We start from the raw sequence: 23,768 nt of genomic DNA on the forward strand, positions 1-23,768 counted from the left end.
AAGTGCTCCTATTACGAAACATTGTGTGGATATAGTCTCAGTAGCTTGCGCTAAATTTTAAGCAAAACCTAGTTACTCAATCATCTCAATGTTTATGATGTCATATCTCCTGAACAATGTGTTGTACAATTATATAAGTTTGGAAGAAGCATTCAGTGGTGTGTGTATATACTGTCTGCAAAGTGTTCTGCGAATTAACTTTTAATACAAGATTATACCTCAAAATGAGCAGATTGCGTATGACAACATTTTGAATTTTCGAATTCGATCAATAATTATTCGAAATTTTAATTTTTTTTTCCGCCCCTGGAACTAAGTTATCGATAGTTCACGTAGGATATTTTCTGTCGATAGAATCTGTTATCGATAGCTGACAATAGCACAAGTAAACATTCCGCGAATTTGAAATGTTAGTTTATGCTGCAGTTTAATATAAACGGGGGAAAATGAGCTCCAATTGCACAAAGAAAGTTGTATATGTTGACAGTAAGCAACTGAGAAAGGAATGTGATAGAATTCCTCAAGTCAACGGAAGGGTGAGTTTTTTTTCCTAATTCAAGGGTAGATGTTATAAAGTGATTTGGCGCTAACAGTTATACTTGCGTTTTTACTATCAGAAGCATTATATTTTTCCAACGTAATTATTTACACACATTTCAGACTTTTCACATAATCTACTGCCCCGTATTTGTTCCTTCTTTCGTATTTGTAGAGCTGCAGTTCCTTTATTTATTGCATTGTCTGTTTGCAAACTGAGTGTATTGTAGTGAGAAGCTCATTTGCAACTATGTCATTAGCGATATAGGTAGCCACGTAATTGCGGTAAAGTATAGGTGATGAGGTACAACTGCGCATTATATCCAGTACCTTTTGTGTTTTTTTCACAATCAATCTGTAAGCATAATTCAGAAATCTGTTAAGCTGGTCAGCTCGTTTTTCTCGTGTCAAAGAACGGGCAAATAATTCATAACTCTCCCCTTATTCAGGCTGCTGGTTTTACTGTTGAGAATATTTAACATATTTGTAAATACAGATTAGTTATTTGTCGGAGAGAATTATCATCAAGTTATGAAGTGTGTTTATTTTTTCTTTATTTCATCATATTTTGGCATACAAGGAACAGTACTAATGGAAACGAAATCTTTTCTAGGCAACATTAGTCCATGAACTGATTGTAGCCTGTGGTTTGTTAAATCATCTTACCCCAGTTCCAAGCCGGCTGGCAACAGAAGAAGAGATAAGTTCATTTCACTCTAGGTTGTATATTGATTTCTTACAACAAGTTAATGAGAGTGATGACCTGGAGGCCCATGAAGATGAGCAGGAAGAATTTGGTCTAGGCAAGTTATATTACGACACACAGTTGCTATTCTGTCTTGTGATATGTACTAGACAGTTTAAAATAAATTGGATGTGGATTTGTGGTTGATTACACGCACGTTATCAGGATTTTTTTACTCACTTGCATTAAATCATTTTCAATTAGATATTGCATGTAAAAAAAACTTAAAACAAGCAAAGTAATTTCATTTTTAAAGTGTTAGCCTATTGTGCATAATTATTTTGCTGTAATTTTTGGAGGTGATATCAACATCATATTCTGTAATTCCTGCTTGCCTCTTGCTATTCCCCATTCTTTCACTCATTCCTGTTATTTTCGGCTTTGAGAGGAGCAAGCTAAACATCATAAAGGTCCTCCAGCTGTATTTAACAGTGGTTGCTGTGGCAGCCTGAAGACGCATTTAAGTTAACATACAATAGCTGAGCTTACAACTCTAGAGGTGAATCTCTTTATGTAGTATAGATATGGCCCACACAAGGGCCATTTGAAAAACATTTTCCCCCAACAGTCCCCTCCATCCACCCCCTTCCACCTTTCTCTGTGGGCACTTTCACTCATATTAGTTTTTGCTGCTAATTGTGATACACAGTGTATGCAGACGTTCCATATGGGTGCCCCTGTTGCTCCTGTGTACTCAGTAACTCAAGTGGCCTCTACTAATTGTGAAATGTCCATTATGGAAATGTTACAGTTGTTGCACCGGTTTCAGCATCACACACCAAGTGGCGACTTCTGTCTCTTGGGCCTTAAGCTGGCTCTGACTGACATTGTGTACTGTGAACTGGTGATTAGACTGAAATGACTCACAGTTTTCTATATGCAAACCATTGAGAGCGTAACGGTGTGTGTGGCTCTGTTATTCATGCTGTCACAAGGACACTGGCATTGTGGTGTGTAATTAAATAGAAAGTACTGAGGTTCTTTGTAATTTCCCAAACCATGTTTTTCTCCTGAAACATAATTAGAAGAGGCATTACCTTTGATTCAGCACTTGTGTCAGTAGCTTTATCTTATCCTGTTATACCAAGCACCCTCGTTTTGTTTGCTGGCTTGTAGGCTCTTGTCTCATGTGTAAAATACTGTTAACAGTTTCTGTTGCATCCACTTTGAAACGCTAAGTGACTGTGAAATGTGACAAGGTACTGCAGCATAAACTGAAGGCAGTTAAATTTGCCCAGCCTCAGCTTGAAGAGTGCAGATACGCCTATCTTGTAGTTCAGCTTGATTGTGTTGAGTGCCCACAGCTGAAATTAATGTTGATTCTGGTACTGAGCGCCACGGGTTTCAAATCCACGCCAGACAGCATGAAGGTCTCTGCAGCAGTTGTGCCGTAAGCTGCGGCTGTGCGTGCTCCTGGGCCCCGAGTCTAACGTGAGGTTGCCACTGTGGAGCATGTGGTCCCAGCGGCCAATAGTGACATATCCTGTCGTGTATTTAGGCGGCTACCTTTCACTCAGCGAGGTAGTCTGGTAGTAACATTGAGTTGGTTGATATCTCGCTTACAGACATCATGTTTACGTTGTGTGTGCTTACTTCCCGTTTACGAGTGGATGTTGTTTTGAATTCGTGAGGTTATCTCTTGTGACCCCATTGCTTAATACTTTGTTGTTGATCTTGGTGTCTTGCTCTGTTGTCTATCGTTGTGCTTGTCCTTCCATTCCCGTTCATCCGTCTCGTTTGTTTGCGGCCCCTCCCATTCGGTCCTGCCCCATTTTCATTTGCGGCAACCCTGCGACCATTCCTGTCGCAGTTACAACATTGATAATAAAAGAAAATCACCTCGGCTGTATTTTTTACACATTTATTGTGTTATGGCCTGATTTATGTCTTTGAACATCTTCAGCTTTCCAAGTTGCACTGAAGTAGAGACGTAGATGGTCTGGTCATCATACGTAATGTTAAAAACCACATCCAAGAACACTGATCACAGAGGCTCTTAGATGTCTTTAACGTTACATATGACAGCTGGACCATCTATGCATTGACTTCAGCACAACTAAGCAGCCTGATAGTGTTCAAAGGAATGAAGCCGATCATAAAAAAAAATAATTACAGCTGAAGTAATTTTCGTTAATAATTATCATTTCTTGGAGTTGTAAGTACTCGAGCAATGTCTGGTGGGATGTACTTGGTTGTATGATACCACCTGTCTGCTTTGACCCATTAATCTGCCACGGTGTACTGTGATATCATCAAGCTGCGGTGTTTTTGTTGTGGAATGGATGTGAAATGTTGTTGTAGAGGGTGTGGTGGGTTAACAGGTGGCATGCTGTAGCAGTTTAATTACATGGTGGCGACGTATTTGTGAGGTATGTCATCATGTCATTTAGTATGCAACATTTGTCATGGTGGGAGTATATGAAATTATGTGGTGGCACAAATGGAATATATTTTGCAGAATATTGCCATGTGATACAGAATATCTCACTAAATTGAAACTGTACTCTTAGGTGCCTGAGTAAGTGGATCAGTGTTTTTAATTAAATTGTGGTAGAATGTATGTTGATCAGTGTTTATTAGTATATCCTGTTGCCATGCAACTCTATTAGTAATAAACATTGATCCACCTACCTCCCCCATGATTTAATTAAGAATAGATCCACTTACCTGCTCCCATGATTTCATTAAAAACATTGATCCACTTACAACATTTATCAAAATTTATGTTCTCGTGGGTTCTGCTATCTTGTCCTATCTGAGTCACACTTTTTCAGGTTTACTTCCCATTATTCACCAAGCGTACAATTACAAACTGCAACATGCATAAGACAAGCCACTGACACCGTAAGTACACTTTCACTCATGGGTTGAGCTATATAGGTGAGCTGGAGATTGGGATACAAGATTTTGTAATTGTGGTCTAGGGTTGAGCTATAAATGTTAACTGGAAATGGGGATAATGTGATCTTATGGTTTTGTCTGGTTTTATTTTATGGTAGTTTGAAGCTGTGGGAGGAGCATAAGGGTCAGGATGGCAGTGACACTTATAGTTTGTGCAAGAGCTGATGGGGAGTCTTTCATGTCAACAAAGCCTCAATTCTTCATAGAGCGTTTGGAGGACAAGTTTGAGGAGGTGGAGGGCTTGTCCAAAATGTGCTCTGGGTCAGTATTGATAAAAACGGCATCCTCTGCCCAGCCACGAAGGTTACTTGCTTGTGACAAGTTGGGGGATGTTTTGGTTACCATCACATCCCATAAGAGTTTAAATATGGTCCAGGGTATTATTTTCCATAGGGACCTTCTTTTGCAGTCTGATGATGAGCTGCGCTCCAATTTAGAGTGTTGAGGTGTTCATTTCATCCAGCACGTCCATCGGGGTCTGGATAATCAGATAGCTGCCAGTGCTTTCGTCTTGGCCTTCAGGGTGATAAATTACCAGAGAAAGTCAAGGTGATGGTCTACCGATATGATGTCTAGCCCTATATCCCTCCCCTGATGCAGTGCTTTAAGTGCTGGAAGTTCAGCCATATGTCTTCTCATTGTACTTCCAGCGTCACGTGTCGAGATTGTGGACGCCAATCACATCCCAATACTCCATGTGCCCCACCTCCCACCTGTGTCAACTGCAGAGAGCATCATTCACCTTGCTCGCCAGACTGCAGGATCTTACAGAAAGAGCGAAAAATAATGGAATATAAGACCTTGCACCGACTGACCTATACTGAGGCTAAGAGGAAATATGAACGACTCCATCCTGTGCGAATGATTCCTCATATGCCACCGCTGTGACAACCGTGATAGCCCCATCAGTTCAGCGAATTCTGGTCGATTCACCAAGCCATACAACTCCACACGCCTCCTTGCCCAGGGGGGCACTACCCACCCTGTTCCTCCTGCACCACCTACCTCGGGAGCAACACCCCACCTCCCACTCATCAGGGACGTATGTCCCCGTTTCTAAGCCATAGGAGTGTCTAACTTCTTCGGCTCCTCTCGCTCGCAAGGGATCCCTTGAGTCCCTCTCTTCCCAGGTTTCCACAAGTGGGAAGGATGACGCCCTGCAGTGGCATAAGTGCCCACAAGCAGCTGGTCGTAGGGCTTCGCGATCCTCCTTTGTCCCGGGGACTGAATCGGTGAAGCCCTCCCAGCCAGTGAAACCCAAGGAACAGCAAGAAAAGTCCAGGAAGAAGACCTCCAAGACAAAGGAACATGTGGTGGCACCCACCCCACCCCCACCTTCAAGCTCTCTGTCTGGGGGCAAGGTAGAGATACTGGCGTCCGCTGAGGACCTAGATCTCGCCAGACTCTCAGACACAATGGATGTCACTCGCACAGGTACTCAGTCAGTGGCAGCAGGTGACCCAGCGGCATAATCTGCCTCCTTGGTCCCTTCACGCCCTTCTCGGCCATGGACAGTGTCATCCTCCAGTGGAACTGCAGCGGTTTTTTCCACCATCTTGCTGAGCTCCGACAACTTCTCAGCCTTCACCCTCTCCTCTGCAGTGCTCTTCAGGAAACTTGGTTTCCGGCGATGTGAAACCCCGCCCTCCGTGGCTGTCGGGGTTATTATAGGAACCGGGCAGCGTATGAGAAGGTGTCTGGTGGTGTCTACATCTATGTCCTTCACTCCGTTTACAGCAAATCTGTCCCTGTACAAACACCTTTAGACGCTGTTGCTGTTCGGGTGTGGATGCCTCAGGCAGTTACTGTCTGCAGTCTCTGTCTTCCACCAGATGGTGATGTCCCGTGGCATGTCCTGGCTGCGCTGATAGCCTAATTGCCACCACCTTTACTGTTACTGGACGACTTCAACACCAATAACCCTCTGTGGGGTGGATCAGTGGCAACAGGCCGAGACAGCATTGTTGAGCAAGTATTGGCACAGCTAGACCTTTCTCTTTTAAATAATGGTGCCTTCACACATTTCAGTGTGGCGCATGGCATGTACTCAGTCATCGACCTTTTGATCTGCATCCCTAGCCCATTACCATCTGTCCAGTGGAGTGTGCATGATGACTTGTGTGGTAGTGACCACTTTCCGATCTTTCTGTCACTCACAGCGTCACTCTTTTGGGCGCCCCTGCAGATGGCCGATGAATAAGGCTGACTGTTCACCTCCATTGCCATTATTGAGCCTCTTCCCAATGACGATATTGGTGCGGTGGTTCACTCGGTCACCACCGGCGTCATTACTGCTGCAGAATCTGCCATTCCCTGTTCCTCTGGGTCCCATCAGTAGAGGACTGTGCCTTGGTGGTCACCCAAGATCGCTGAGGTGATTAAAGATCACAGGCAGGCACTCAAACGTCACAAGTGGCTCATCTCATTGGAACACCTCATCGCCTTTAAACGGCTCCATTCGCGAGCCTGCCGCCTCATTCGCCAACGCAGGCAGGAGTGCTGGGAAATGTATGTCTCCACCATTGGCCTCTGTACCTCTCAATCACAGGTTTGGGCCAAGATCAGGCGACCCTCTATGGCCATCATACCCCCGTCAGTGTACCTGCGCTTTCATTGAATGGAGCAGTCTGTACTGACTCCGACACAATTGCAATCCACTTAGTGGAGCATTTTGCTCAGAGTTCCGCTTGTACGAATTACCCACTGGCCTTCCGCTCCCTGAAAGAGCAGTTGGAGCGTCGGAGCTTTTCATTCCAGATGTTGTTGTTGTTGTGGTCTTCAGTCCTGAGACTGGTTTGATGCAGCTCTCCATGCTACTCTATCCTGTGCAAGCTTCATCTCACAGTACCTACTGCAACCTACATCCTTCTGAATCTGCTTAGTGTATTCATCTCTTGGTCTCCCCCTACGATTTTTACCCTCCACACTGCCCTCAAATACTAAATTGGTGATCCCTTGATGCCTCAGAACATGTCCTACCAACCGATCCCTTCTTCTGGTCAAGTTGTGCCACAAACTTCTCTTCTCCCCAATCCTATTCAATACTTCCTCATTAGTTATGTGATCTACCCATCTAATCTACAGCATTCTTCTGTAGCACCACATTTCGAAAGCTTCTATTCTCTTCCTGTCCAAACTATTTACCGTCCATGTTTCACTTCCATACATGGCTACACTCCATACAAATACTTTCAGAAATGACTTCCTGACACTTAAATCTATACTCGATGTTAACAAATTTCTCTTCTTCAGAAACGCTTTCCTTGCCATTGCCAATCTACATTTTATATCCTCTCTACTTCGTCCATCATCAGTTATTTTGCTCCCCAAATAGCAAAACTCCTTTACTACTTTAAGTGTCTCATTTCCTAATCTAATCCCCTCAGCATCACCCGACTTAACTCGACTACATTCCATTATCCTCGTTTTGCTTTTGTTGATGTTCATCTTATATCCTCCCTTCAAGACACCATCCATTCCGTTCAACTGCTCTTCCAAGTCCTTTGCTGTCTCTGACAGACTTACAATGTTATCGGCGAACCTCAAAGTTTTTATTTCTTCTCCATGGATTTTAATACCTACTCCAAATTTTTCTTTTGTTTCCTTTACTGCTTGCTCAATATAGAGATTGAATAACATCAGGGAGAGGCTAAAACCCTGTCTTACTCCCTTCCCAACCACTGCTTCCCTTTCATGTCCCTCAACTCTTATAACTGCCACCTGGTTTCTGTACAAGTTGTAAATAGCCTTTTGCTCCCTGTATTTTACCCCTGCCACCTTTAGAATTTGAAAGAGAGTATTCCAATCAACATTGACAAAAGCTTTCTCTAAGTCTACAAGTGCTAGAAACGTAGGTTTGCCTTTCCTTAATCTTTCTTCTAAGATAAGTCGTAAGGTCAGTATTGCCTCACGTGTTCCAGTATTTCTACGGAATCCAAACTGATCTTCCCCGAGGTCGGCTTCTACTAGTTTTTCCATTCGTCTGTAAAGAATTCGTGTTAGTACTTTGCAGCTGTGGCTTATTAAACTGATTGTTCGGTAATTTTCACATCTGTCAACACCTGCTTTCATTCCAGATACGCCACCCTAAATCCTACAATACTCTTTTCAGTGAGTGGGAATTCCAAAGTGCCCTAGTCGCTTGCCCTGATACGGCTCCTGGGCCAGATGGCATCCACTGTCAGATGATCAAACACCCTCTCGGTAGACTGCCAACGATGCCTTCTAGACCTTTTCAACCATATCTGGGTCGAGTTGCCATCGCCATGGCGAGAAAGCGTCGTAATCCCCATGTTGAAACCTGGCAAGGACCCACTGGAGATGGACAGCTACCATCCCATAAGCCTCACCAACGTTCTTTGCAAGTTGCTCGAACGCATGGTGAGCCGGAGGTTGAGTTGGCTACTTGAGTCTCAGGACCTTCTGGCTCCATCCCAGGGTGTGTTCCATAAGGGCTGCTCTGCCGCCGATAATCTGGTGTGTCTGGAGTCTGCCATCCTTACGGCCTTTGCCCGCCATCAGCATCTGGTTGCCGTGTTTTTTGACATGTGGCAGGCATACAATGCGACATGGCGGCATCACATCCTCTCTACGGTTGGGGTCTTCGGGGTCCGCTCCCAATTTTCATACAAAATTTTCTGTCGCTTCATTCCTTCTGCGTGCAAGTTGCGGCCTCCCATAGTTCCTCCCGAGTTCAGGAGAATGGGGTACTGCAAGGATCTGTCTTACGTGTCTGCCTCTTTTTGATTGCAATTAATGGGCTCGCTGCGGCGGTGGGAACGTCTGTCTCATCTTCCTTGTATGCTGACGACTTCTGCCTATACTATAACTCCACTGGCATTGCAGCTGCTGAACGGCAGCTACAGGGCGCTATCTGAAAGGCGCAGTCTTGGGCTGTAGCGCATGGCTTCCAGTTTTCGGCTGCCAAGACCTGCGTTATGCATTTCTGCCGGCGACGCACTGTTCATCCTGAGCCATGGCTTTATCTTGATGGCAAACCTCTTGCTGTGGTGGAGACAGATTGGTTTTTGGGATTGGTTTTCGATTGACTTGGCTGTCTCATATTTGGCAGCTTAAACAAACGTGCTGGCGGCTTCTTAACACTTTTTCGTTGCTTGAGTCACACCAGCTGGGGCGCCGATCAGTCTACCCTTCTACGACTGTACCAGGTGTTAATTCAGTCCCGTCTAGATTATGGGAGCCTGGCTTATGGTTCAGCATCCCCTTCTGCATTGCTGTTGCTGGACCCCCATCCTTCACAGCGGGATCCAACTCGCCACTGGAGCTTTCCGAACAAACCTTGTCAACAGCGTACTTGTGGAGGCAGGTGTCCCTCCATTACGGATCCAGCACCAATGATTACTGGCAGCTTAGGCTACACACGTTTGTAGCTTGCCCGGACATCCCAATTAGCGTCTCCTGTTCCCTCAGTTGGTTGTCCATCTTCCAGAATGGTGGCCCCGGTAAGGGTGAACGATCACGGTTCACGTCATAGCTCTTCCCTCTGGGCTTGAGGTTTTCCATCTTTCACTTCTTTTCCGGGCCCCTCTACGTGTACCCCCGTGGTGTGTGTCCCGCCCATGCCTTCAGCTCGATTTGGCACAGGGCCCAAAGGACTCAGTCCCTCCTGAGGCCCTCCACCGCTACTTTCTTTCGATCCTTGCCACGTTTCAAGGCTCTGACATTGTCTATACTGACGGTTCGATGGTAGCTGGTCGTGTCAGTTATGCTCTTACTCTCGGGGATCATTATGAACAACACTCATTGTTGGCTGGCTGCAGTGTTTTCACTGCTGAGCTGGTTGCCATCTCTCGCGCCCTAGAGTATATCCGCTCCTGCTCAGGTGAGTCCTTCGTTATCTGTAGTGACTTCCTGAGTGCTTTACGAGCTATCGACCAGTGTATCCCTTGCTCTCATCTGGTGATGGCTATTCAGGAGTCCCTCCATACTCTTGCCTGTTGCGGCTGCTCTGTGGTCTTTGTGTGGACCCCAGGTCATATCAGCATCCTGGGAAATGAATGTGTTGACAGGCTGGCCAAATAGGCTGTTGGTGCCCCAGCCTTGGAGATAGACCTTTCGGAGAGTGATCTCGGGTCAGTTTTGCGGCAGAAGTTACTTCGCGCCTGGGGTGAAGAATGGCGCACCCTTCCTTCAGCCAACAAACTTCGGGCCATAAATGAGGCTACAGGCGTGTGGTGCACCTCCTTGCGTGTCTCTCGCAAGGAGTCTGTTGTCCTCTGCCGGCTATGTATTGGTCACACCTGGATAACACACAGCTATTTATTGCGCCGCGAGGACCCACCTTTATGTCGCTGCGGTTCAGCTTTGACGGTGGTCCACATCCTCGCCCCCCCCACTCTCCCTCGCCACCCCCCACTCTCCCTCGCCACCCCCCACTCTCCCTCGCCACCCCCCACTCTCCCTCGCCACCCCCCACTCTCCCTCGCCACCCCCCACTCTCCCTCGCCACCCCCCACTCTCCCTCGCCACCCCCCACTCTCCCTCGCCACCCCCCACTCTCCCTCGCCACCCCCCACTCTCCCTCGCCACCCCCCACTCTCCCTCGCCACCCCCCACCCTCCCTCGCCACCCCCCACCCTCCCTCGCCACCCCCCACCCTCCCTCGCCACCCCCCACCCTCCCTCGCCACCCCCCACCCTCCCTCGCCACCCCCCACCCTCCCTCGCCACCCCCCACCCTCCCTCGCCACCCCCCACCCTCCCTCGCCACCCCCCACCCTCCCTCGCCACCCCCCACCCTCCCTCGCCACCCCCCACCCTCCCTCGCCACCCCCCACTCTCCCTCGCCACCCCCCACTCTCCCTCGCCACCCCCCACTCTCCCTCGCCACCCCCCACTCTCCCTCGCCACCCCCCACTCTCCCTCGCCACCCCCCACTCTCCCTCGCCACCCCCCACTCTCCCTCGCCACCCCCCACTCTCCCTCGCCACCCCCCACTCTCCCTCGCCACCCCCCACTCTCCCTCGCCACCCCCCACTCTCCCTCGCCACCCCCCACTCTCCCTCGCCACCCCCCACTCTCCCTCGCCACCCCCCACTCTCCCTCGCCACCCCCCACTCTCCCTCGCCACCCCCCACTCTCCCTCGCCACCCCCCACTCTCCCTCGCCACCCCCCACTCTCCCTCGCCACCCCCCACTCTCCCTCGCCACCCCCCACTCTCCCTCGCCACCCCCCACTCTCCCTCGCCACCCCCCACTCTCCCTCGCCACCCCCCACTCTCCCTCGCCACCCCCCACTCTCCCTCGCCACCCCCCACTCTCCCTCGCCACCCCCCACTCTCCCTCGCCACCCCCCACTCTCCCTCGCCACCCCCCACTCTCCCTCGCCACCCCCCACTCTCCCTCGCCACCCCCCACTCTCCCTCGCCACCCCCCACTCTCCCTCGCCACCCCCCACTCTCCCTCGCCACCCCCCACTCTCCCTCGCCACCCCCCACTCTCCCTCGCCACCCCCCACTCTCCCTCGCCACCCCCACTCTCCCTCGCCACCCCCCACTCTCCCTCGCCACCCCCCACTCTCCCTCGCCACCCCCCACTCTCCCTCGCCACCCCCCACTCTCCCTCGCCACCCCCCACTCTCCCTCGCCACCCCCCACTCTCCCTCGCCACCCCCCACTCTCCCTCGCCACCCCCCACTCTCCCTCGCCACCCCCCACTCTCCCTCGCCACCCCCCACTCTCCCTCGCCACCCCCCACTCTCCCTCGCCACCCCCCACTCTCCCTCGCCACCCCCCACTCTCCCTCGCCACCCCCCACTCTCCCTCGCCACCCCCCACTCTCCCTCGCCACCCCCCACTCTCCCTCGCCACCCCCCACTCTCCCTCGCCACCCCCCACTCTCCCTCGCCACCCCCCACTCTCCCTCGCCACCCCCCACTCTCCCTCGCCACCCCCCACTCTCCCTCGCCACCCCCCACTCTCCCTCGCCACGCCCCACTCTCCCTCGCCACGCCCCACTCTCCCTCGCCACGCCCCACTCTCCCTCGCCACGCCCCACTCTCCCTCGCCACGCCCCACTCTCCCTCGCCACGCCCCACTCTCCCTCGCCACGCCCCACTCTCCCTCGCCACGCCCCACTCTCCCTCGCCACCCCCCACTCTCCCTCGCCACCCCCCACTCTCCCTCGCCACCCACCACTCTCGCTCGCCACCCCCCACTCTCCCTCGCCACCCCCCACCCTCGCTCGCCCCCACCACCCTCGCTCGCCACCCCCCACTCTCCCTCGCCACCCCCCACTCTCCCTCGCCACCCCCCACTCTCCCTCGCCACCCCCCACTCTCGCTCGCCCCCACCAACCTCCCTCGCCCCACCACCCTCCCTCGCCCCACCACCCTCCCTCGCCCGCCCCACCCTCCCTCGCCGCCCCACTCTCCCTCTACACCCCCCCCCCACACTCCCTCTAAACCCCCCCCTCTCTCCCTCTACACCCCCCCCCACTCTCCCTCTACACCCCTCCCCCAAACTCCCTCTACCCCCCCCCCCCCGCCCCCACTCTCCCTCTACCCCCCCACTCTCCCTCTAACCACCCCCCCCCCCACTCTCCCTCTACCCCCCCTCCCTCCCACTCTCCCTCTACCACCACCACCCCCACTCTCCCTCTACCATCCCCCCACTCTCCCTCTACACCCCCCCCCCCCCACCCCCCTCTACCACACCCCCCACTCTCCCTCTACCACCCCACACTCTCCCTCTACCCCCCACTCTCCCTCTACCCCCCACTCTCCCTCTACCCCCCCCCCCCCCCCTCCACTCTCCCTCTACCCGCCCTCTCCCCTCCACTCTCCCTCAACCCCCCCCCCCCACTCTCCCTCTACCACCCCCTCCCTCCCACTCTCCCTCTACCACCACCACCCCCACTCTCCCTCTACCACCACCACCCCCACTCTCCCTCTACACCCCCCCCACCCCTCTACCACAACACCCCCCACTCTCCCTCTACCACCACCCCCCACGCTACCACCCCCCTCTCCCTCTACCCCCCACTCTCCCTCTACCCCCCACTCTCTTTCTACCACCACCCCCACTCTCACTCTACCACTCTCACTCTACCACCACCCCCACTCTCCCTCTACCACCACCACCCCCACTCTCCCTCTACCACCACCACCCCCACTCTCCCTCTACCACCACCACCCCCACTCTCCCTCTACCACCACCACCCCCACTCCCCCTCTACCTCGCCACTCCCTGTCTACCCCCCCTCCCTCTACCATCCACCACTCTCACTCAACCGCACCCCCCCCCAAACCCCACTTTCACTCTACCCCCCTCCCTCTACCACCACACACTCTACACACAGCCCCACTCTCCCTCTACACCCCCTACTCTCCCTCTACCACCACCCCCCACTCTACACCCCCTCTCCCTTAACCACGCCCCCCCCAAACTTTCCCTCTACCCCCCCCCCCCCCACACTTTCCCTCTACCCCCCACTCTCCCTCTACCCTCACCCCCCACTCTCCCTCTACCCCCCCACTCTCCCTCTACCCCCCCCCACTCTCCCTCTACCCTCACCCCCCCACTCTCCCTCTACCCCCACTCTCCCTCCACCCCCCACTCTCCCTCTACCCCCCCACCCCACCCACTCTCCCTCTACCCCCACCCCCCCACTCTCCCTCTACCCCCCACACTCTCTCTCCCCCCCCACTCTGTCTCTACACCCCCCCCCCACTCTCCCTCCACCCCCCACTCTCCCTCAACCCCTTCCCCCCACTCTCCCTCTACCCCCCCACTCTCCCTCTACGCCCCCCCACTCTCCCTCTACCCCCCCTCCCACTCTCCCACTTCACCCCCCCACTCTCCCTCTACCCCCACTCTCCCTCTACCCCCACTCTCCTTCTACCCCCCACTCTCCCTCTACCCCCCACTCTCCTTCTACCCCCCACTCTCCTTCTACCCCCCACTCTCCCTCTACCCCCCACTCTCCCTCTACCCCCCACTCTCCCTCTACCCCCGCACTCTCCCTCTACCCCACCACTCTCCCTCTACCCCCCCACTCTCCCTCTACCCCCCACTCTCCCTCTACCCCCCACTCTCCCTCTACTCCGCCCCCACTCTCCCTCTACTCCCCTCCCCCCACTCTCCCTCTACTCCGCCCCCCACTCTCCCTCTACTCCCCTCCCCCCATTCCCTCTACTCCTGTCTCCCCACTCTCCCTCTACTCCTGTCCCCCCACTCTCCCTCTGCACCCCACCACTCTCCCTCTGCACCCCACCACTCTCCCTCTGCACCCCACCACTCTCCCTCTGCACCCCACCACTCTCCCTCTACCCCCTCCCCTTCTCCCCCACTCTCCCTCTACCCCCTCTCCTTCCCCCCACTCTCTCTCTATCCCCTCTCCTTCCCCCCACTCTCCCTCTACCCCCTCTCCTTCCCCCCCCCCCCACTCTCTCACTCCCCCCCCACTCTCTCTCTACCCCCCCTCTCCCTCTACCCCCCACTCTCCCTCAACCCCTCCCCCCCACTCTCCCTCTACCCGCCCCCCGACTCTCCCTCTACCCCCCCCCTCTCTCTCTACACCCCCCCCCCCACTCTCCCTCTACCCTCACCCCCCCACTCTCTATCTACCCCCCCCCCCCACTCTCCCTCTACCCCCCCCCCCCCCCACACTCCCTCTACCCCCCCCCCCCCCACTCTCCCTCTACCCTCACCCCCCCACTCTCCCTCTACCCTCACCCCCCCACTCTCCCTCTACCCTCACCCCCCCACTCTCCCTCTACCCCCCACTCTCCCTCCAACCCCCCCCCCCCCCACTTTCCCTCTACCCTCACCCCCCACTCTCCCTCTACCCCCCACTCTCCCTCCAACCCCCCCACTTTCCCTCTACCCCCCACTCTCCCTCCAACCCCCCCACTTTCCCTCTACCCCCCACTCTCCCTCCAACCTCCCCACTCTCCCTCTACCCCCCCCTCCCCCCCACTCCCCTCCACCCCCCCGTCCCCCCCACTCTCCCTCTACCCCCCACACTCTCTCTCTCCCCCCACTCTGTCTCTACACCCCCCCACTCTCCCTCCACCCCCCACTGTCCCTCAACCCCTTCCCCCCACTCTCCCTCTACCCCCCCACTCTCCCTCTACGCCCCCCACTCTCCCTCTACCCCCCCCACTCTCCCTTTACACCCCCCCCCACTCTCCCTCTACCCTCACCCCCCACTCTCCCTCTACACCCCCCCCCCCCACTCTCCCTCTACCCTCACCCCCCCACTTCCCTCTACACCCCCCCCCCCCACTCTCCCTCTACCCTCACCCCCCACTCTCCCTCTACCCCCCACTCTCCCTCTACCCCCCACTCTCCCTCTACCCCCCCCCCCCACTCTCCCTCTACCCCCTCCCCCCCACTCTCCCTCTACCCCCCCCCCCCACTCTCCCTCTACCCCCCCCCACTCTCCCTCTACCCCCCCACTCTCCCTCTACCCCCCCCCCCCCCCCCCACTCTCCCTCTACCCCCCCACTCTCCCTCTACCCCCCACTCTCCCTCTACTCCGCCCCCCACTCTCCCTCTACTCCGCCCCCCACTCTCCCTCTACTCCGCCCCCCACTCTCCCTCTACTCCCCTCCCCCCACTCTCCCTCTACTCCCCTCCCCCCACTCTCCCTCTACTCCGCCCCCCACTCTCCCTCTACTCCCGTCTCCCCACTCTCCCTCAGCACCCCCCACTCTCCCTCTGCACCCCACCACTCTCCCTCCACCCCCTCCCCTTCTCCCCCACTCTCCCTCTACCCCCCTCTCCTTCCCCCCACTCTCCCTCTACCCCCTCTCCTTCCCCCCACTCTCCCTCTACCCCCCTCTCCTTCCCCCCCACTCTCCCTCTACCCCCTCCACCCCAGTACCCCCCACTCTCCCTCTACCCCCCACTCTCCCTCTCCCCCCACTCTTCCTCTCTCCTCCCCAGTCTCTCCTCACCCGGACCACTCTCTGCACTTTGCTCCTACATGCTTCCTAGTAGCCATAAGCCCAACCACCCAGGACACCCTATTGTGGACGATTACTGTGCACGTACAGAGAGGATCTCTGCTCTCATGGACCGACACCTTCAGCCTATTACCAATAACCTACCATCCTACATAAGACACAAACCATCTCTTCCACTGCCTCTCCACAGTTTCTGTTCCTTTACTGCGTGGCACCCTGCTCTTCATTGTTGGTGCCACCTCCCTCTACACTAGAATTCCTAATGCCAATGAGCTTGCCGCTATTGAACACTGCCTTCCCCAACACCCAGCTGACTCCAGACTGACAATTTCCTTTCTGGTCGCCATGAGCAACTACATCCTTGCCTGCAGTTACTTCTCCTTTGAAGGCACCACCTACAATCAAATCAATGGAACAGCAGTGGTCACCCCCATCGGGATCATTCTGCACCAAGCTATTCATGGGTTATGTAAAGGAATCCTTCCTAACTACACAGAAACCCAAACTCCTCACATGGTTCAGATTCATGGATGACATCTTCATGATATGGGCTTAGGGTGGGAGCACCCTATCCACATTCTTCCAGAGCCTCAACACATTCTCCCCCATTTGCTTCAACTGGTCCTCCTCAACTTAACAGGCACTTTCCTGTGTGATGACCTTACTTCAAGAATGTCTACATCACTACCCCTTTTACCCCTTTCCACTTCAGACTTGCCACCCTTTAACAGTACCTTAAGTTTGACAGCTGCCACTTGTTCCATACCAAGATTTTCCTCCCATTCAGCCTAGCCACTTCTGATTGTCACACCTGCTGTAACGAGCAGTCTCTCCCCCAAATATGCTGAGGATCTTATTGAGGCCGTCACAGACCATATTGACCTTGTCCAGAAACATCTCCCATGCCTTGTTTCTCCATTCACCTACTACCTCCCACATACCCACCAGCCAGCCACAAAAGAGCACATTCCTTGTGATTTAGTACCACCCGGGACTGGAGCAACTGAATAATATTCTCTACCAGAGTTTTGACTTACCTCTTGTCATGCCCTGAAATGATGAATGTCCTAACCACTATCCTTCCCACACCTCCCAGTGATGTTCCACCACCCACAAAAGCTACACAATATTCTTTTCCATCCCTGCTCCATCCGTGGTCCCAACCCCTTTGCCTCATGGCTCATCCCTATAATTACCCATCAAAGGCAGGGTCACCTGTAAAAGCAGCCATGTGATCTACAAAGTAAGCTGCAACCACTGTGCTGCATTCTACGTGGGCATGACACTAACAGTCTGTCTGTCCATATGAATGGCCACTGACAAACTGTTGCCAAGAGACAGCAGGACCACCCAGTTGCTGAAAATGCTGCCAGATGCAATGTGCTTCTCTATAATGACTACTTCATAGCTTGTGGCATCTGGTTTCGTCCTACCAACACAAGCATTTTCTGAAATGCACACATGGGAACTCTCTCTAAACATATCCTTTCTAGTATTTCTGGGTTCACCTTGCAGACGTAGATACCCGTCAGTGGTTTGCCCATTATGTAATCCAGCGTTTCTGAGTGCACCTTGCAGATGTAGATGTATGTAAAAAAAGAAAGTAAATTACATATTGAGCAAATGGTACAAAAAGAAACATTGACCTTGGGCTATGCTACGTATCTTTTATTTCACATTTGTTGGTTTCGCCAACTCTTAATCAGACTGTCACGTTTCAACCTAACCTAGGCCGTGGATTGTGCTACAGATCAGTCTTATCACTGCAGCAGCGGTGGGATAGCCATTCTCACCTGAACTGACTCTGGCATTTATATCGGACTTCACAACTCCACCCAATCTGCATGAAAATTAGATTTTTGCATTGGCTTGTAATTTTTTAAAGCACTGGGCATGCTAAATTCATTTTTGTTATGAGATACAAATACATTTAAAGAATAAACTAGAAAATGAGTGTAAAAATTAGAAGATATGTGCAAAGTGGCCTCTGCTAGCTGTGTGTAAACCATTATTTTTAAACTAAATTCAGCAATAACATTAAGTATAAAATACTGTTGCCGAGACTCTAATATCGCATTGGTGAGATGTGAAAAGCTGATTAATCAAGTTTCTGACATTTACCTTTCAGCAAATCTCGAGTATACATCTGGTTTTGTCGACAGGTTACGATACTCCCCTGCTGTCGAGGATGTACGACCATGTCCGGGTGATCGGAGGTGGGTCGGTGGTGGCAGCTGAGGCGTTAACGAGTTCTGGTGCGGAAGTAGCCATCAACTGGTGTGGAGGGTGGCACCACGCCCAGAGGTGAGCTCGAGTTCAGAATTTTCGTTGATAACTTCAGTCAGTGAATGTTCGAATGAGATTCACCTCCACTGTTGGGTGTGGTGCCCACTACTGTATTGTCACTACAGCTCCTGGAGACAGGTCGAGGCACAGTGTAGGCACCTCACAACAGCACCTCAGATTTTCAGAGTAGGGCTAGCCTGACACTTGCGAGTTACCACATAGCGCACCTCATCACAAGCATTGAATAGTGTTGTGAGTGACAGGATAGAGCATTTTGTGTACCAGATGTTGCTTGTGTCATATGTTGAGGTCTTTGCCCCTGATCCCACGTAAACATTACTGAGTGGTCAAGTCACGGGAAAGCACTGGAAATGATGTTGGTCGTCATCTACTGCAGCCCATTGTGATGTACTGTCTACTAAATGAGAATGAATGTTTATGCTTTAAATACTTCGTGGCAATATGTGTATGTAAAATATACAGAGATGAGACATTTGGAACTGGGTTGTTTACTAATATATGGCGCTGTAATATTCAGTTGATCTATCTAGTTTGTCCCATTATACACACCCTGCAACAATTCTTGCTTGGAACAGATGTATGAGGTGCTACCAGCAAGTGATGGAACCAAAAAGAAAAAAGTGGGCAGGTACACATATACAATAATGAGAAAAGTTATCACAATAAATTGTACAAAATTATGTTTAATACTAAAGTTAAACTTGGTATCTCTTAAATTCTAAGCTACTGTGTTACAAAAAAACTTTACTGATGAGAATATATAAGTATTACTAATAATTGTTACTTAACTATGAATTGAAAATTGATGACAAAAATGATCTTCTCAAATAGAATGTAAATTTTGTGGAAAATAGCCACAATATACTTTTCAGGTTTGTCCTTTATGTAACTACTTGTAGCAGAGTAAGTGTACATTGAATGTCCATGACAGCATTATAATTTAAATTGATCGGATTGTCTTTTTCACAAAGCATTAAGTAATAGTGTTCAAGTGAAACAACCATTGTTCCAAATGTAAGATTTGACATTATCGGTTCTCGCATTCCTCATTGTCTGTGTCACTGCATTAAGTGCTAGAAAATTAGGTGGTCAAAGTATCTTAGTTTCATCTCAAGTTTCCAGCATTCTCGGTGAGTTTCATATGTCTGGCAGTCATGAACGTCTCAGGCTCCTGGTTGTCCATATTGTGTCTGTCAGATCTTCCGCCATGAATATTTGCACAGCAATGGTGCAGGCTGCAATCAATCAAAAAATTATGTTGAATTAGGATGATAGATACAGAAAACACTCAATGCCCAGGGTTTACATATATGGTAAGCTAACACTGTTTCACATATATTTACATAAATGTATTAGGGGCATGTACTTTTGTACAATAAATCAAGCAGAATGTAATAGATATATTCTTATCCTAAATATTCATCACAAGGTGTTTACAAAAAGTGTTTATATTCAAAGTATCATCAACAGCAGCAGTGGGGAAAAAGTAGAAATTTATGTGTGCAGATCAGCACATCTCTCTTAGTCATGTATTATCAGTAAAGAATATGTCAAGCACTTGTGCAAAATAAAGCATACGTACAAGCAAGGGCTATGCCATTGCAGTACCATCTTTCAACAAGGAGTATTGAAAAGAATAAATTCATTCCTTTCTTAATTCTGTTATGACTTCAAACTGTACTATTTTGGTACATATGTCTTAAATATGTGTATTTGCAATTTATCATTAATCTTTCATGTGACTAGCAAGCTCTGTACAATTAAAAATTTCATGTACTCCAGTGCTTATCTTCCTTTACAAATGACCCAAGTAAATATGAACTCAAAATAATACTATATACAATGTGTCTATGTACAGGCAACAAAACTGTAGTGTTAGTTTCTTGCTATTGCATAACTTTTCATTAACTACAAGATGTGATCCATTTTCTGTGGTACATAATGTAAAATAATGTGTCTATTTCACTTTATTTATGTCCTACAAAATTACCACAGAGTAACTGTTAGATGTCACAATAACACATTATCCTTTGCTTGCAAGGATAATCATTAAAGTGTATTATGTAACACATTTACCATCATAATAGTGGTAAAACTGGTGTAGTAGATAGTACTAAGTGTGATTTCTCTGTATTTTCAACTCTTTGTAAGTGGTTTTCTGCATGTCACTGGTTTTCTTGTAAAGAAAAATTTGAGACAGATAGCAAAGTCCATAGAGTGTCTCAAATTTAATAACTGAATAGATAAGCCACAGAGAATTCACATCACAAAATATACATATGTAGAAACCAGAATCAGATTCACACTGTGTGGTATGGTTTTTCTCGTAAATGAAGTCTCTTTTTGCTTTGTGAACATTATTATGGTCACAGCACAAAATTTACCACTTTGTTGAAGTCATATAGTTTGGTCTGTCATAAAACTGTATAATTATTTTATTCTGCAACATAAGTGAAACTGATAAATAAGTAGGTTTAAAATTGTCAAATGTTGAATGCTTAACCAAGTACACTCTGCTACTTACTACACCTGGGGAGATTGGTTGGTCATTATAGTAAGACAGGGTTGTAGCCTCTCCCCGATGTTATTCAATCTCTATATTGAGCAAGCAGTAAAGGAAACAAAAGAAAAATTTGGAGTAGGTATTAAAATCCATGGAGAAGAAATAAAAACTTTGAGGTTCGCCGATGACATTATAGTAAGAGCCCCCCATGAACCATGGACCTTGCCGTTGGTGGGGAGGCTTGCGTGCCTCAGCGATACAAATAGCCGTACCGTAGGTACAACCACAACGGAGGGGTATCTGTTGAGAGGCCAGACAAACGTGTGGTTCCTGAAGAGGGGCAGCAGCCTTTTCAGTAGTTGCAAGGGCAACAGTCTGGATGATTGACTGATCTGGCCTTGTAACAATAACCAAAACGGCCTTGCTGTGCTGGTACTGCGAACGACTGAAAGCAAGGGGAAACTACGGCCGTAATTTTTCCCGAGGGCATGCAGCTTTACTGTATGATTAAATGATGATGGCGTCCTCTTGGGTAAAATATTCCGGAGGTAAAATAGTCCCCCATTCGGATCTCCGGGCGGGGACTACTCAAGAGGATGTCGTTATCAGGAGAAAGAAAACTGGCGTTCTACGGATCGGAGCGTGGAATGTCAGATCCCTTAATCGGGCAGGTAGGTTAGAAAATTTAAAAAGGGAAATGGATAGGTTAAAGTTAGATATTGTGGGAATTAGTGAAGTTCGGTGGCAGGAGGAACAAGACTTCTGGTCAAGTGACTACAGGGTTATAAACACAAAGTCAAATAGGGGTAATGCAGGAGTAGGTTTAATAATGAATAGGAAAATAGGAATTCGGGTAAGCTACTACAAAAAGCATAGTGAACGCATTATTGTGGCCAAGATAGATACGAAGCCCACACCTACTACAGTAGTACAAGTTTATATGCCAACTAGCTCTGCAGATGACGAAGAAATTGAAGAAATGTATGATGAAATAAAAGAAATTATTCAGATAGTGAAGGGAGACGAAAATTTAATAGTCATGGGTGACTGGAATTCGAGTGTAGGAAAAGGGAGAGAAGGAAACGTAGTAGGTGAATATGGATTGGGGCTAAGAAATGAAAGAGGAAGCCGCCTGATAGAATTTTGCACAGAGCACAACTTAATCATAGCTAACACTTGGTTTAAGAATCATGATAGAAGGTTGTATACATGGAAGAACCCTGGAGATACTAAAAGGTATCAGATAGATTATATAATGGTAAGACAGAGATTTAGGAACCAGGTTTTAAATTGTAAGACATTTCCAGGGGCAGATGTGGACTCTGACCACAATCTATTGGTTATGACCTGTAGATTAAAACTGAAGAAACTGCAAAAAGGTGGGAATTTAAGGAGATGGGACCTGGATAAACTGAAAGAACCAGAGGTTGTACAGAGTTTCAGGGAGAGCATAAGGGAACAATTGAAAGGAATGGGGGAAAGAAATACAGTAGAAGAAGAATGGGTAGCTCTGAGGGATGAAGTAGTGAAGGCAGCAGACGATCAAGTAGGTAAAAAGAAGAGGGTTAGTAGAAATCCTTGGGTAACAGAAGAAATATTGAATTTAATTGATGAAAGGAGAAAATATAAAAATGCAGTAAATGAAGCAGGCAAAAAGGAATACAAACGTCTCAAAAATGAGATCGACAGGAAGTGCAAAATGGCTAAGCAGTGATGGCTAGAGGACAAATGTAAGGATGTAGAGGCTTATCTCAGTAGGGGTAAGATAGATACTGCCTACAGGAAAATTAAAGAGACCTTTGGAGAAAAGAGAACCACATGTATGAACATCAAGAGCTCAGATGGAAACCCAGTTCTAAGCAAAGAAGGGAAAGCAGAAAGGTGGAAGGAGTATATAGAGGGTCTATACAAGGGCGATGCACTTGAGGACAATATTATGGAAATGGAAGAGGATGTAGATGAAGTGGGAGATACGATACTGCGTGAAGAGTTTGACACAGCACTGAAGGACCTGAGTCGAAACAAGGCCCCCGGAGTAGACAACATTCCATTGGAACTACTGACGGCCTTGGGAGAGCCAGTCCTGACAAAACTCTACCATCTGGTGAGCAAGATGTATGAAACAGGCGAAATACCCTCAGACTTCAAGAAGAATATAATAATTCCAATCCCAAAGAAAGCAGGTGTTGACAGATGTGAAAATTACCGAACAATCAGTTTAATAAACCACAGCTGCAAAGTACTAACACGAATTCTTTACAGGCGAATGGAAAAACTAGTAGAAGCCAACCTCGGCGAAGATCAGTTTGGATTCCGTAGAAATACTGGAACACGTGTGGCAATACTGACCTTACGACTTATCTTAGAAGAAAGATTAAGAAAAGGCAAACCTACGTTTCTAGCATTTGTAGACTTAGAGAAAGCTTTTGACAACGTTAACTGGAATAATCTCTTTCAAATTCTAAAGGTAATTTTGATAGGTGGACAGGATTAGAAGATGCAGCATTTGAAAATGAAAATTGAAGAATAATGCTACATATCTTGGAAATCTAATGCTCACCACAAACTTACCAATACAGATCTCAAAAATTTCTGTAGTTATCCACTAATACACTTCGATTTTTCATGAATCTTAACTAATTCTAGGTCTTCAGTTTTGAGCTGGCTTGCTTTCGATTTCCTTTCATTTGTTCTCTGATTTTCCCGTGTTCTTCCATCGTTTCTATAGCAATTTCCTCTCTTTCGTGTGGACTCATACTTTAGCCCACTGGATATTCAGTCAGCTCACTTATTAAATTAGATTGTTTCCTATTATACAGCATTTCATATGGGCAAAATCTGGTAGAA

The 23,768-nt window shown here is 49.6% G+C and overlaps 1 protein-coding gene across 1 annotated transcript in view; it reads left to right on the forward strand.

Annotated features, from left to right (window-relative positions):
- Window positions 1-380: 380 nt before the first annotated feature.
- The window catches only part of LOC126424887 (histone deacetylase 8-like), a 73,679-nt gene continuing 50,291 nt past the window's right edge, over window positions 381-23,768 (forward strand). The window contains exons 1-3 of the mRNA XM_050087720.1: window positions 381-536; window positions 1,151-1,340; window positions 18,274-18,415. Coding sequence (XP_049943677.1) covers window positions 447-536; window positions 1,151-1,340; window positions 18,274-18,415 — 422 coding nt within the window. The 5' untranslated portion in view covers window positions 381-446. The remainder of the gene's footprint in view (window positions 537-1,150; window positions 1,341-18,273; window positions 18,416-23,768) is intronic.

This window comes from Schistocerca serialis, chromosome 10, assembly GCF_023864345.2.
Source record: "Schistocerca serialis cubense isolate TAMUIC-IGC-003099 chromosome 10, iqSchSeri2.2, whole genome shotgun sequence".
NCBI lineage: Eukaryota > Metazoa > Arthropoda > Insecta > Orthoptera > Acrididae > Schistocerca > Schistocerca serialis.